The sequence below is a fragment of the Mesitornis unicolor genome, unplaced genomic scaffold (assembly GCF_000695765.1).
Source record: "Mesitornis unicolor isolate BGI_N332 unplaced genomic scaffold, ASM69576v1 scaffold2187, whole genome shotgun sequence".
Lineage (NCBI taxonomy): Eukaryota > Metazoa > Chordata > Aves > Mesitornithiformes > Mesitornithidae > Mesitornis > Mesitornis unicolor.
Genome location: NW_010194124.1, coordinates 25,167 through 40,777, shown reverse-complemented (window position 1 = coordinate 40,777; position 15,611 = coordinate 25,167). Strand labels below are relative to the sequence as shown.

General features: G+C 39.7%; 1 protein-coding gene across 1 annotated transcript in view; it reads right to left on the bottom strand.

Annotated features, from left to right (window-relative positions):
* The window catches only part of LOC104543134 (microtubule-associated serine/threonine-protein kinase 2-like), a gene marked incomplete at its 5' end in the record, with an annotated part of 64,792 nt that overhangs the window by 31,881 nt on the left and 17,300 nt on the right, over positions 1-15,611 (bottom strand). Inside the window, 3 exon segments of the mRNA XM_010187671.1 lie at positions 5,487-5,696; positions 7,028-7,103; positions 15,111-15,265. Coding sequence (XP_010185973.1) covers positions 5,487-5,696; positions 7,028-7,103; positions 15,111-15,265 — 441 coding nt within the window.

Here is a 15,611-nt window from a genome sequence, read left to right as displayed (position 1 = left end):
GCTCAACATATACAGCATGGTATTGTATGCAATCTAAGACCAAGCACATAGGGAAAGCAAAGAGCATATAGAAACCTAATTCAGAGGATTTATTCTTGCCCACTCCCTTTACCTTACTAGATTTCAGTATAAATTGAAGGCTTAGTTTCAAGGTATACATGTGTGTGATAGAGTGTCTTTTTGTATTAAATACACTAAAACACATTAAAATAACCCAAACAAACAACACAAAAAACCACCAAAGACAAATTGGAACAACCTCCCTCAAATTACTCATCTTTTGCTCAACCACACAACGGTTAAATTACGAGTCCTGTAGTACAAATAAAACAGTATTTCATTGCAGGGTGATAAAAATACGGTTCCAATGAGATGTAAAAACTCTGAAACAAAATGTACCTATTTTTTCCCCAGGGTCTAAAAATGAGGCTTTAGCAGAGCCACATACACAAAGTCCAGAACTTAACCAATGAGCTCATGCTGGCAATGGAATATTTTATCAACAAGCATGCAAGCAGCAAGAAACTACAGAAGGTTCATGTAGCACTGTTCATTAGCACCATCTAAGCAAAAGACACGTATGATTGGGAAGTCAAATCACACTGGCGATCACCTAAGAGAACAATAAAAACACAGAGGCAGAAATGCAGAGCTAGAAACACACAGGCAGCGTTTTAAAATAATATACCCCTGGTATTTTTTTTACCAAACAAAAAAAATTTAAAAGTTTGTTATTCTTCATTTTCGCAGAGGTCAGAATAAGAAACGTTAACTGTCTACGTCAGCACTGCTAAGCTACGGACAGAATTTTAACCTTGAAGAAAACGATGGAACAGCTACATCGTGACCTAAAAACATCAGCAGGCTATACAGCCTTATAAAGATTATTTTGAAAGCACTGAAATAAGTTGCATTTTTTTTCTAACTAAAAGGTATTTTCCAATTAGAAAACAGAAAATAATAAAAACGAAGATGATTAGTATTCACTCTGTGTCCCCTAACGCATCACGCAAACATCTGAGTTAAAATATGAATTCCAGAAAGAAATTAATGCGTTCGTGTTTGAAAAGCCATTCCAGACCACCAGGGGTTAGCTGTGTTGAAATGAATAAATAAAACATCAACAACTTTGCATTATCTGAAATATGAGCCATGCAACTGGTAAGCCCTTTCCCCCCTCCAGTACGTTATATTATGCAAAAAATAATAATTCATCTTTTTGCATCCATTTATATTGTTGGAGCAAACTTATTCTTTCAAATCAAGTCCTTTTGTTTTCTCCTTCCATCTATGACAATTAAGGCCAAATCATTTAAAAATGCAACTAATTTAAGCAGGTGTCTGTTTTGAAAAGGAAAAGCTAGACCATGCCTGCCAAATGACAGAGAAAAGTAAAAGGGAAAAAAAAACCAGGACGACAAAAATCAAACACAACTTGTAAGAGCCACTCAGCCATCATCTCTGCACAGCGCTGCTCTTCCAAGCTCCGCAGTAAAACGGCCTCGTCTTGTTTCCTCCTCACGCAGGACAGCCCAGACATCCCCACAGACGTCTTGTTTACAACGCGTCCCAAGGACGGTGTCTGGAAGCCAGAGGCTCATACAGCCACGCACTGCCTGCCACTTCCACGTGCCTCGTACGCCGTGTGCCACCTCATTAGCAGCTCCAATGACGACACGCTTGTCTGAAGGTTGCTGGTGGCATTTCAGGGTTTCCCCCTCCCTCTGTCTCCCGTGGGGAGGAGGGAGAAGCTATAGGGGCTGTGGGTAGAGGCTGATGCCATTCCTACACACATTGCCAGTGACACGTGTACAGGAGGTAGCAACGGGTAATTTACAAACCGATTCCCTTATCTGAAAGACCCATCCGTCACTAACGGTAGCTACTGGGGCATGAAATTAAAATCACTGTCCTCCCCTGGGGTTGAGCAGGACCAGTAACTGGGATATGCAAGTCACAATGCTGTAATTGAGCTAATATACTGACGAGAACCAAAACAATAGACCTGCAATGCCAAGAACCAATAAATTTACGCTCAGGTTTGTATTAAGAAAGCAATCCCAATCAGAATATCCATTTGTCAATGTGCAGCATCAGTCACTGCAGTGTAACACTCATACCCTCCCCTGTTTCTTTTGTTCCGTGCACAGAAACACCCGTAATCCCTCACCTTCCTCACCAATTGGCTACACCTACGAAAAAGCCGTTAAACTTCTTTCGGTTAGTTTTCCTCATCAATTCAACCAAGTAATAACTGACTATGACCTTATTTTCCCCAGTAACCTGAGGTCCCATCCCATTCTCTAACATAGTAACAGATAACTGAATGTCATAAATTCTTTTATAAAAGCACTTCACTTTATTTTTCAGTATTTTTACTATAAGTGTGAAGTGCAACATTCAAGTTCATGTTTTCCAAAATAAAGATAATATCTTAAATTAATTTTTACTTCAGGATAATTTCAATGATGCAATAAGCAACACATTTTTTTCTGGCTAAAAGACAGTATTTCACGCTCCAAACAAGGCAAAAGATCTCATTTGCCATCACTAACGAGATTTCTTGGCATTTTATTACAAAAGCCAGGATCTAAAAAACTTTTAAAAGCTTTCTGGTTTGCTATGTTTAAACAGATCATTATTTACATACTCAATTACTTTATTTTACAGATAAATTTTTACAATACAACGCAGACTCAAACTGCAACATGTTAAATTATGTTTTCTTTCTATGTTTAGCTTGTTACCCCATGCCAGAATCAACACCTTAAAAAAGAATTTCAAGAGAACCCATTCTTTCACAGTAAAACTGTACGAAAATCTGTGGGGTTTTGACAACCTTCTGGTTGGTATTACTCCTAGGATGTGTAACTCTGCGTGATACCTTACAAGCTAGGCAAAGGTGAAGGACTCTGCCCTCAAATCTGGAATAATCTTAACTTGATTCCAAACTTGTGTTTCAGTGGAATCCTCCAAAAGAAATATCACCAATTTCTGTATATTTAGACTGAAACGTCCCAATTATTTCCTTCTAGAATGCAGTCCCAAGGGCAAAGCACAGACTGGCAACCGGGGAAAACAAATAGCTTTTAAATATTAAAATAATAATAATAATAAAAGGAAAACCAAAGAATGACAAATGACAAATATGTGGAATGAAGTCTTTGGCATTTCTCCACTGTCTTTAAAACTTCTTTGTCCTCTTCATTCCCAGCCTGTTCTGCCTCCCTTGCCTCTGTAAGCTTTCCCTTTAATCATCTCTAGCCCACCTCACTTCCTAAAGTAAATCAATTAAACTTAGGAGTTGACCTTCTCTCACCCCTGCTCTGTAGAGGATGTTAAGAGGGAGAGGTCAAAGCAAGCCCTGAATGCCAATTCCTGAACAAGCCCAGAGATGACCACTGCATCTTCTCTAGTACCAGCTCAATGTCATCTTTCCCTGTGCTTACGAGCAGCAGTATCATGCACGTACAATCAAGGGGAAAAGGAAATTTAAGGAGCGTGTTTTAAGGATTCTTTCTGAGGGAGAGGAGTGGAAAGGAAAAAGCAGATTTATCTGATCCACATCTTCTCCGAGATCTTGGTTAATCCTTCAGGCCAGAAGACAGGCCTGAAAATGCAGACTGGAAGTGGCCAGACCAAATTTATTGCTCTCCTAACTCCTTATGGTATGAGAAATCATTGTCCACACACAGAGTGGGAAAGTCTGGGACTGGGAGATTTCGAAGCTCCAAGCATCTGCTACCAGAAGCAGCGAAACACACTGTAGTCCCCTTGGCATCCCTTGAAGCGTAAGCTGACTTGCTGAGCCTATACACCCACTTTTAGTGACATCTGTTCAACTTCCAAGCCATCATCACCCAAAGAGGCCTGATCCCTCTTTTCACAGCTGACATGAGCAAATACCCTGCTTCCAGACCCCGGGGATACCAGGTGGACCCACAGCTCCCATGTTCTCACCAGCCACCGCTGGGCCTCGCCGTCACGGATGGGTGATGCTTATCCTGTCCAGGAAGGCCACGCTGCCACTTTCAAACTCCAGAAACACTTTCCCCTCTTTTAAACACTACAGATACTGAGCATTTTGTTGACTAGATGCAGTTTTTCCAGCTCTGTATGGTGGTATCAATGGTCAAACTCTTGCGCTGCAACTACAAAACACCACTTCTACCAGGAAACACAATTCTTACTGTTCAATGCATGAGTCGTTACTGATAGGCCATAAGCAGTCGACCATACAGCCCCTTGAAAGATACTCCCTGTGTCTCTTGATCTGTCAAAATTATAATCCCCATCCAGGCAGATCAGCACAAAAACAAACATGAAACATTTTTCTCCCATGTGTTACAAATGTCAGGGAGATTGCAGCCCTACTCATATAACGGGGTAGATAAAGATTTCAGCTGGTACAAGGGAAGATCCTGTAGCTTTCACAGAGCTTTTTAATTCAGTAATTTTATATTAATATATTTTTATTCACTTGCCATTTTCTAGTGTCTGGAAGTGGCAGAGGTGCACAAACAAATGCAAACCATTTAGAGACACGGTTTAGTAGTGGACAGGTTATGGTTGGACTCGATGATCTTAAATGACTTTTCCAACCAAATGATTCAATGATTCCAAGTGCAATTCACTACAGTGGGCTGGCAAACCGATCAATGACATATAAACACATCTTCACCACATAGATTAAAAATCATCTCAGAAAATAAATTATTTCAGGTGCCTCAATAATATATTTGTTATCTGATACTGTGATCGTTATAAAGCCTGTATTGTCAGCTTGCTATCTCCTTAAATCAAAGCAGAGGATTAGGAAGACATTCCCAATGGGAGGTCAGCACCCAGCAACTGGTAATAGCACTGACTCTTCACAGCAGCTATAGCATAAATTCTAAAAGATTTTTTGAATTTAATATTATTTTCATTTTAAAGGAAAAGAGGGATTTTTAATGAGTAGCTGAAGCATACTGAGTGCGCATTAAAACTGTACTCCCTTGTGTATTTTTATATGCTTTGAACACCACAAAACACATTGAAGTACTAAAAAACCCACAACTGGATTAAGTTCAGCTCAAGAAAATCTTTTATGAAAAATTCATAGCAACACTACAAACTATGGCGCTTTCACTCCTTGAAGGCACTATTGTAATTAATAAGTCATTCAGAGTCTCGAAGTACATGAAAGAAAAGTTCAGTAATTTCCTTCATCTGGATGAACCCAATTTTCATAAATGGTAAGGACTGCCTTTGACTTCCTCATATGCATATTTAACTTTAGTACAAACAAAGTACACAGGTGAAGTGACTCGCTCAAATCTGCCCACAGTAGATCAACTGCAGACTGGGACAACTCAGATCTCCTGACACCCCCACCCGTTGCCCTTCCCCTGAAATCCACATTGTCTCTCCCAAAATCAAAGCTCTGGCTTACTTTTTAAAGTTTCAATCAAAAGAATAAATTCTGCTTTTCAGAGAGCACTTACATCCTGGAGAAGTTTCTCCAAGTTTTCCTGCAGCTCATAAAAGTACCGAGAAGTAATAAGACCTTCACGTGATTTATCTAGGCAATCTCTGGCCAGTTCAATAACTTGATGATGAATGAAACTTAGGACTCCATCCGCTAATTGCAGCACATTCTCTGGAGCATTAGAGGCAATAAACTCAGCCAGCCGTTCTTCCATCTGCGCCGTGGCCTAGGAGTACAGAACAAAGAGAAATTACTCTTGAATTTTACTATCCCAGAACTTAAGCATAAACAAGTACGGTGTTAAGGTAACATATTTGCAATTCCAAAATGCACGAGGCTTAAAAAATACAATGGCATTTATTAATTACTCCAAAATACAATAGTATTTTGCTGAGAATAACAAATAGCATACCGTAGGCAAAAGTCAGGTTCACATGAACAAACAACAGAAATTAATGAGAACACACTTTCTGAAAATGCAAATGACCATTATAACATCCTGGTCCTGAGGCCGTACTCATCCCTGGGTCTGCCGAGTAAGGACGTAAGATATGAGGCAGTTTTCAGAACTTTCAGGCAAGACCATGGAACCTGAAAATCCTTGCACTGAGCAATGGACACACGGCATTTTTATCACTATAAGCCCTAACACCCTGTCTCCAGAGAAACATCGCTTGTTGCTATTGGTAGAACAGGAAGGAATGGCCACATCAACAGCTCTGAGAGACACTACCTTCGACACTCATTTCAAGGAGATGTTAACTTTCAAAGCTTGATTCCACAGATTTCAGCGTTGAGCTTTTTAAAAAAATAATCCACATTCATTTTCACTGCAAATCACTGCTGCGCATGTCAGTGCGACTGAATTCAGTTTGACTTTTCTAAAAATCCAAATCTATCTTCATTGCTTCTCTGGTACCGAAATCCCCAGTGGCAAACTCAGTTTTTACCAAAACCCCCAGTATAATCTGGAATGACTTGAGAAGAAAACTTTGCATTTCCAATATATAAATGGAAAGCCTACCAAAACCAAAGAAGTTTGGATCAATATAAAGCAAATCTAATGCAATTATGCAAGGAATGATGCGAGGGAATGTTATTCAACGTCTTTTGAAATTACTCTTTAAAATAGCTTTTTAAAGTATAGATGAAACTAATCAAAACATCCCTCTTACAGCCTTGATCCGATTCAGAATTTAAAGAAAAAGACAAGGATTAGTTTAAAATATATGGAGACACTGGCCTTATAAATAACATAAATGGACTGAGCAGCCAGGGCATGGCCCTTCTCATTCCTGCGAGCGTTTGTCATGCCAATAAAAGACATGAGAAATGTAGTAAATATGATGCACACACACAAATACACAAAGCTTTTCTGTTTCTTCTACTGCAGAATTAACGTGTGAGGCAGAGAATGCAGCTTCAAACTCTCAGCAAACTGCACTGCTTGGAAATCAGAGTTAAGAGCTGGGCTCCTTCTCCAATGAGCACCACCAATTAATTCTGAGTTGGGCCACAAGTCCATTGAATGTACTATTCCAAAAAGTGATTCCTTACCTTTGGAAACCTTTCTTTATACACGTGATTCATCATTATTATTTCGCTGTCAAAGGAAATTGGGGAGCGACCCGGGCTAGAGGAGAAAAGAAAGTATATTAAAAATTTACAGATATCGCATCAAACCCCTCCCAAATCCACTGCTGGCCATAATGCTGCCACGCTGACTGTAGCCCTTTGGAAGCTTTGACTTCACTTCAGTTACGGGCAGATGCTTAACTTCAGAGAAAATCAGCGCAAGCTGTGGCAATCTACCACCTTCGCAGTTAACTCGTCTGAAAACTGCTAACACTCCTGTCTTCATGTGAACTCAGGCAGACAGCCACCTATTTTCAGTGAACGCAAGTGCAAATATACAAGCGTGTAAAAGTTCAGTGCGTTTGTTGCGGGTACGTCTGTTATTTCTCTCATTCTCTCACTGCCATCCAAGGCAGTGGTAGCAGCCCTGCCCAGGAAGAAATCACGATTCTCTCTGGAGCCTCTAGAGCCAGAAAGGAGCCCAGTAAAATGAAACAAGGAACTTGAGATGACTTGCTTTTCTTTGTCTGAAGGATACCACCCTGCAGGAGGGATGCCTGAGCAGTGTTATTCAGCTAAATCTTATATATAAATACCACAAGCAATAGCAACAGAGTACTTTTAAGAAAACTGTGCTCTCTCGAGGCATGTTACACCACGGGTGCATATGCATGTGTACATAGGCTAGCAAGCAACTTCAAGGCACACCGAAAAACAAGACACTAAAGCTTGACAAACTGCATTTATATTTCTCTTTGGGTTTGGTGGTGTGTTTTTTTTGAAGAGTTGCACCTCGTTTCATCACATCTGATGGTATGCAGTGCTCTGACTCATCCTGCCACTGAGGACAGCTGGAGTGAGGTAATGCAGATAATCCCCAGCTACGGGATCGCCTACAGCAGCTCATTTCTCTAGTTACCTTGTTCTAATGCTCAAGACAAGCAAGGGCTGCAATTCTTTGGCATCTTACGTGATCATTGTCTCTATGATTTTAAGAGTACTACATATTGCTATAAATATTTTCTCTATGTCAAAAAATATAATTTTATCTTGAATGAGTTCAAACATTTCAAACTTTCCTGTGAAGGGTGAAATGAATCTCTCTAAATGGAATAAATGCATTTTAAACTTGGAATGCATTACAGTCACTACCTTGCTGCTAACCTATTTAAAGGAAAAAACATTCTTTCGGGAACATATATTTACAATTCAAAGAAAATTTAACCCATTGGCTCACAGAATATAGTAATACCAATCTCTTTTCATGCCTGGTGCTGGAATTCCATGAGTTACACTGTGTCTTGCTTTTATTAAGGTTTATCCCTCAGCTTGGGAAAATGGACTACAGATTAAATCTCTCACTGAATCCTTGTGTTACCAGAGAAAAACTGATTTGGATGTTTTGGATAAAACACATTTTCATCAACTTTTTTTGAAGAAAATATATCCCTCAGCTTGGTAGATAGCCATTTTTAATCAAGGAAAATTTTCTTAAGAAACAAACTTACATTTATATTCATATGGAATAAAAAGAAAGGAAAGAACATTTACATTTCAGACTTAGGAGCAAATCTCCCACGTATCCACCCTGCTATCTTCATCCCTTTTTCTCCAAGACCCAACAGCTTGACACAAACACATGACTCCTGTTTACTGGCAGTTTGTGTGGAGCTGGAGAACTTGGTGAACACAGTTATTGAAAGAATGATTTTTCTATAATGTATAATTTCTCTGTGTGGTTGAAGTAAGGTATAAATTACAAGGCTACATAAGCCCTTTGATACTAACTACAGAAATACATACTTCATTTTAATACTAAAGTAGTCCTACTAAAATTTGTGCACGCTTAAGTGTTCGCTGTCTTAGGGCTACAATAAAACATGAGGGGCTTTGCCTTTTGTTTTCAAGGCACTTTATTCACATGGATACGTGAAAATTAAGAGCTATGCAAAAGTCATGCTACTTGAGCTGTGCTGCCAGCGGATGTGGTGTTTCACTAAGAACAGCCACAATGATACGGGAGTTTATTGGGGTTTCTCTTGGTTTTTTACGATTCTGAAACAAAGCAATTTCTTTGCACAAGGGCCTACTGATTGGGGATATATAACAAGCCCTCCCTTGGGCATTGGCAGTTTTGTCTCTCGTCTTTGGAAGCTGACTAATGCTGCTTTTTAGCCACATAAAATGACAAATATCCAAACAACTCTGGATAAAACCTGGGATCAAGGTTCAAATTGTCATTCTAATTAAGATTTGCCCAAAATAACAGGTCAAATTAAACGTCTAGTGACTATAACAGGACTGCAACATAATATACTGCACCATAATTTTCTGTGTTGATTCTTAGCCTAGAAAGTACAGAAATAATTAGACAGATAGCTGGCTAACTAACCAAGGGCTAGCGCCTGCCAGGCACTGCTGGATACCTTACAGCACCTTTGAGACACAATCAGGTGGAAAAGAAACCAGGACTGGGCAGGTAACTGAATGCCACCAAGGCAGAACGTAAGGAAATTTAGAAAAAAAGAAAAAAGGAGTTTAATACATTTTATTGGCATGACAGCTTTTCAAATGCAAAAGCTTCACACATCTATCTAGCACCAAAAATTTCACACGCAGATCTATACCAGTCTAACATTTCAAGCCTCACAAAGGAACAGATTATTTTCTGTAGAACAGAGGAGACACACTGTGCACGTGCGTAACATTTTAAGACAAAAAGCAGGCGGCTTCTCTTTTCTTGGTGTAGATAGGTCAAAGAAATGATTATTGTCAGTGAGTTTTTCATTTCAGCAGAGCAGACATTAGAAGAATAATATCTGTCCCCTTAAGCTTCACAGCAGAATGAAAAACTACTCTCTCTTTTCCCCTTCTTCACCCTCCCTCCACTTTATGAAATGATGTGGTGGTACATTTTTGGTGACATCTATCTCCCACAAAGGTTTCTAGCCTTCAACTTGTCAAAACTCACGCATCTTTATCTGATGCTAGAAACTGAAAATAGCTTATAGACGGCTATTTCAAGGAGCAGCATTTATAGCAATAACTTAAACAATACAAAATCTAGTTTAACTGTGACTAAATAAAACTGATGTTTACAAATATCTAATTTTTCCTTCACTGGGACAGCTGTATTTGTTAGGAAAAAGCAGAGAAGCTAAAAGCGCTGTGCTCCCCTCTGCTTTTACCCTGTGTATAAAGGTTTAATTAAGAGGTATTTACAGCCCGTTACAAGTCAGCGTGCATAGGAAAATTAAAACCTTAGGCCTTAATTTTCTGTCATTTCCAGACACACAAAATAAGGAATTTTAAAACTAGAGAGCTACAGTTGCATGCAGTAGAAACGAAGTCCTGCTGAAGATGAGCAGAACACTGGCCTTCCTCTTCCCCCAAGATTTAAATATAGAAATCTTTGACCTCATACAAATTACATTAATACCAAAAGTAAGACAGAAAATTCCCCCTGAAAAAAGAGAGAGAGTGAAGCAGAAGCAAATAGAGACAATCTACATCTGTCCATCAAACTTCAGAGCAAATATGACTCAGTAGTTCACATAGACCACAACGATTCGACCCTGGGGCCTAATCCCGATTCAGGACAGGACAGTACAGGGACCAAAGGAGAACTGAGTTCAGCAGAGCAGAATCCATCTGCTGAAGCCTGAATTTATGCAACATGCACAATAAGAACGAAATACAGTTTCCCACAGAATTACAACAATCGAAACTGTGGAGGAAATAATGTAGAAAATTAAATGTGTTAGATTATTTTTCAGTATTTATTCAAGGTTCCTTCTTCCTGCATAATCATAACCAAACAGCACAGGAAGTCCACACCGGGCACTTGCACTTGTGCTGCTAGAGAAAAGGGAATCTGAGGCAAAGCAAGATACGCAGTAATTCTTCTTCTTACGGAACAGGCAAGCGGTGAAACTGAACAGTAGAGTCTTTCTCACTGAGTGCTTTGAAAAGTCATTGCAGAGTTTGTTTACATACTTTTGGATTTTTTTAATTCATTTTTTACAAACACTGAGCTTCGGCTTCGTTTCGCCTGTGGACAAATACTATTTGTGACAGATTCTGTACTGCTGAAATGTTTTCCAGTTCAGCCCTTCTTCATACTAGGAGTGACATTCTTATGAATGTAAGGAGGTTTTTATATTTATAAATATAAATAATAAATTATTAAGTAAAAATTATATGAGGGAACATCAAGGGAAAAGGACTACACTTCAATTGCTCTCTCTTTGAAAGTAAGGACCAATGAGCTCTTTCCGATACTTCGGGTTTTTTATGCATGCCAACAAAGACCGAGGCTGCTTTAGACAGAGAACACTAGAAAGTTAAAGTAATGCACAGTATAGAGGGCAAATAAGAACACTCCATTTTCTGCATAACAGAAAACCATAAAGGTGAGTGAACCCAAAAGTTGATAAATTAAAAACTTTTAAAAGTCAAGTTCATAGAACTCCCTGTCTTGAGAGAGAAAAACAAAGAGACCAACATTGGCTGTAATGGAGTTAGAATGGACTTTCATAAGAAAGAGATGAATTATGCTCCAGAATATAACACTATTATCCTTCTCTGGCAAATCCATGGCTGTGTGAAACCCCACTTTGCAGGGAGCATCGCCTCCTCCTCCGCAGGTTGTGGTGGACGGCAATTCTGACAGCAGCAGCACAAAATGATGAAACCATCAAGAGCACTCAAGTGGTTAAAGCTGACACTTAAGTGCAGTGAGATGAGAGAGCTCCGCAACTTGCAGGATCAATTCTTAAGATAAAAATGGACTATGTGGGCCACTGATGTGGTTTCACAACACCTATTGCTTCTTCCCACCTCGGGTATTTTATTGTCAGAAGCCTTTTTTGGCAACTGGCATTTTCTAGGAGTTGTCTCTGTATATTGTTAATGCAGGATCTAGCATGTCAAAAGTCAGGTTGGAGGACTGCGTTTAAAAAGCAATACCCAGCAAAGAGATGAAGGAGCATATTTGATTAAAGATGATCTCATCTACTTCAACTATATAAAAATTCATTGCTACAATCTTCAACCCTTTTTCCCTAGACAACATTATCCTGAAATACGAAGAGTTCAAGAAAAATGGGCAGATTGGTGGGCTGAGTGACTGCACAAAGGCTCCTGAAGAAGTCGTTATTAGTTAACTCTACTTTTATCTCTGACATTCTCCACACATTCCCACATGTTAGCAACAGATAAAGGATGACAAGTAGAGAGAACTGGGAAAAGACGGAGGGCAGCATCTTTCTAACTTAAAAAGAGTAACGATGCCAAGTTTAGTGCTAGAATTCAAACTCTCCATGCATTTTACTCCTGGGAGAAAAGATCTTCTTCAGGTAAAGCCTAGGAGTGTTCTAAACAAAGTGAATGTAGCCTGGCACCTCTCTGTTGGTCAATAACTTCAAGGATTTGAAGGTTGCATTACAAGAAAACAGAACAGTGGAGAGATGATATTTAGGAACTACTTCTGCAGAGGTAATAAAGAAATACTCTCTTCTACTAAAGACAGACTGTAAGCACCAAAATAGGTGGGTCATGTGGAAATACGTTCTTTCATTTAGCACTGAGTACTGGATCTATTGGAGATGGACGAGAGAAGTCTGGCTTTAGCAACCAGCTTTATAAGCACATCACACTTCGGTGTCAGGCTGCCTCCTTCCCCCTCCACAGGAAGGCAGCTGGGAAAGAACGAGTGCCTTTTCTTTGGTGCAGAAATTTGGGGGATTTCAATAAGGCATGATTAGTGATGAGTATCTTCAAGCCATAAATATCAGACCATCTTTTAAATTCCAAAGCTGTGATCACCAATTAAGGAAAACGCCCTGATGTATTTTGTTCATCTGCTTTTCATTGAAGCTGATCAAACAAGACCATTAAATGCTTATGAAAATATTACAGTTTTAGGAAATTCCTGCTTGATTTTCAAGACGTTAACTGCTCAGATTCAATTTTTTCATTTTTCAAGTAAGTAAAAATGTCCTCTCACCAAGTGAGCTAACTCTCTCATGTGGGCAAATAAAGCAAGCTGTGCAGTGAATAAGGTCTGGCCTTCACATACTTCTGTGCCTGTTTGTTTACGAGGACACGCTACTGTCTGTCGTAAAGGGTATTTACTCCTGCAAACATTGCTCCAATTGGTTGGACTGATATATCAGCTTTCCCTTGAGGTGCATGAATGCTTGATAGTGGCCAAGGTGCTTCAATCACACAGCGTCACAGTACTAGCAATAATCAAAATGAAAAACAAATCAGGCGTAGTGAATACAAAAAAATAAATTACTTCATTCTAAGCTTTGGAATACCAATGATGCTGGCCATTATCACACTGAAAGCCAGAGGGAGCTAGAAGAAGCATTCAAGAAAGATTAATCATATAGTTATATGACACACTGAATTAATCCACTCTCATCACAAATTATAAACCTACTACGTGATAACTCTGCTTTTAAATTGGCTCACAGAGGTAAAATTCTCAGCAAGCTGATAATCTGCATTAACAAGGAAAAAATAAAATTGAGCTCTTCATTTTATCGTTTATATCACTGTTGCATTAGCAAGAGTGTCTTATACTTCATTAGGCCAACAGTAATGTGTCTGCGTTAGAAAGGACACTAATCACTTCAGTGACGTGTTGTCTACCTACAGGAGCTCGCTTATCTATAAAGAATTAGCACTGCTACAGTTACACTACTCAGCGACAGGCAGCGTTAAGTGACAGCAGGAGGACTGAAGTAGGACTACTGCTCAGACTTAGTACAAATCGTGTAACTACTCTTTTACTACATGGCAATTTGCGGCGATCACAGGCTAAGTGTGCTACTGCCCACAGTACTTACCTGCTCCTGTAGATTACTGTGTAACTACACTTAGCAGATCCATATGCAATTATCATGCAGCCTGCACTGAAGTTCAGAACATACAAATAATTACAAATAATCGTGAAAGGTCAGCCCTGCCATGACATGATACTCATCATGGATTTTTTTTTGTTATCTTGGCCTGTTTCACTGCCTTCTATTACAAACCCCAACTGATCCAGTATTTCCAGCTGGCAGAATTTCTGCATCTTGTTCATTAATTTAAAGGTGATATCCCCCTCTGACAAGCTCAGATGAGAAGCAGAAGGGAGACTTCACCTCCTTGCCCCATGCTTGTATAAATTCTTCTCTCACAAGATGCTGCATCTAGAGATACACCTCTCCAGGCTTTCATTCACTTGGTCCAGCAATAAATGCATAGCAAAACTTAAGGCTTTTGCCATGATGCAAAATGTTTGTGGATTTCTTCCACACGGTTGTTAAAGACTTGCAAGAAAGACTGCTCAGAGAGTTTGGGGAATCTCTGTCCTTGGAGGTATTTAAAAGCTGTCTGGACACAGTCCTGGGCATCTGCTCGAGCAGGGGTTTGGACAAGATGACCTCCAGAGGTCCCTTCCAACCTCAGTCATTCTGCAATTCCGTGAAAGACGAAGTTCTAGTTGCTTCTGCGTTTGACTATGGAAGAATCAACTGCGTGAGGAAATTACCCCTGGACAGCCACACGAACAACCAGTTCTCCGAAGCAACAGTAAAAATTATTCATCTGCTAATGTAGGGGAAGTGCTTTCAGCACTATTACAAAACTGCTCTTGGGTAAAATTCTATTTAAGGTGTTGACTTCATCCACTCTAGTTTACGTACCCCTTCAGAAGCACTGCTGGAAAAGCTATTACCAGTAACTGTAACCGCTTCCTTGTACTAATGCAGCAAAAATCTGAGAAGAAATTTCACTAAAGGATATCTACATCCTATAGATTTAGTCCAAGACGACTGTGAAGATAGAGAAGCAGACTACGCTAACCATTTTGCAACCCAAAACCTCAGCATCAAATGTAAAATAAAAAATCCTTTGTGAGTAGGTGAGATGGGTTAAAAGTTGATGAAAATAATTTCAAAACCATGTAACAAAGCAACTACAAATTAATATTCTTCAATCTGAAAGGGCACACAAATGCAATACATGTGGTCCAACACCTTAAAAATTCAACAAACAAGCTGAAGCTCACCTGAGACTGCGAGATCGAGGCCTCAAGGCTGGAGAGTGGCGCCCTTCCTCATCAGTGATGCTCTCAGTACTGAAATGCTTTGTCAGGAAATGAAGTTCATCTGCCGTGGGCTGAAAGGGCAGCTGGTGCAGCTTCTCCTGAGATGAGCATGATGACTGAGTACAGAAAAAAATACAGAAAAGAAATGCACTAAACGCATGCATAGGGGTCAGCTAATGAATGGAAGAGGAACGGATTCTGCCAGACACTGCACACTCGAGCGGAAAAGAAAGCTACTTATCAGACCAGGTGCCTCTTTTTCTTGTTCTATCGTTTATTAGGCTAAGCCAACCCTTGCATACAATGACAGAGCTGGTGAGATCAGGAAAACTTTGGGAGAAGGCTAGGGAACCACTGCATCCGATTCTGGAACCATTACACCTGATCATGCAGGTAATTTACTATCAGGAGACAGAAGGGGAAAAGTGAGTACCAGTGCTACCCTGGAAAGGACAAGGAGGT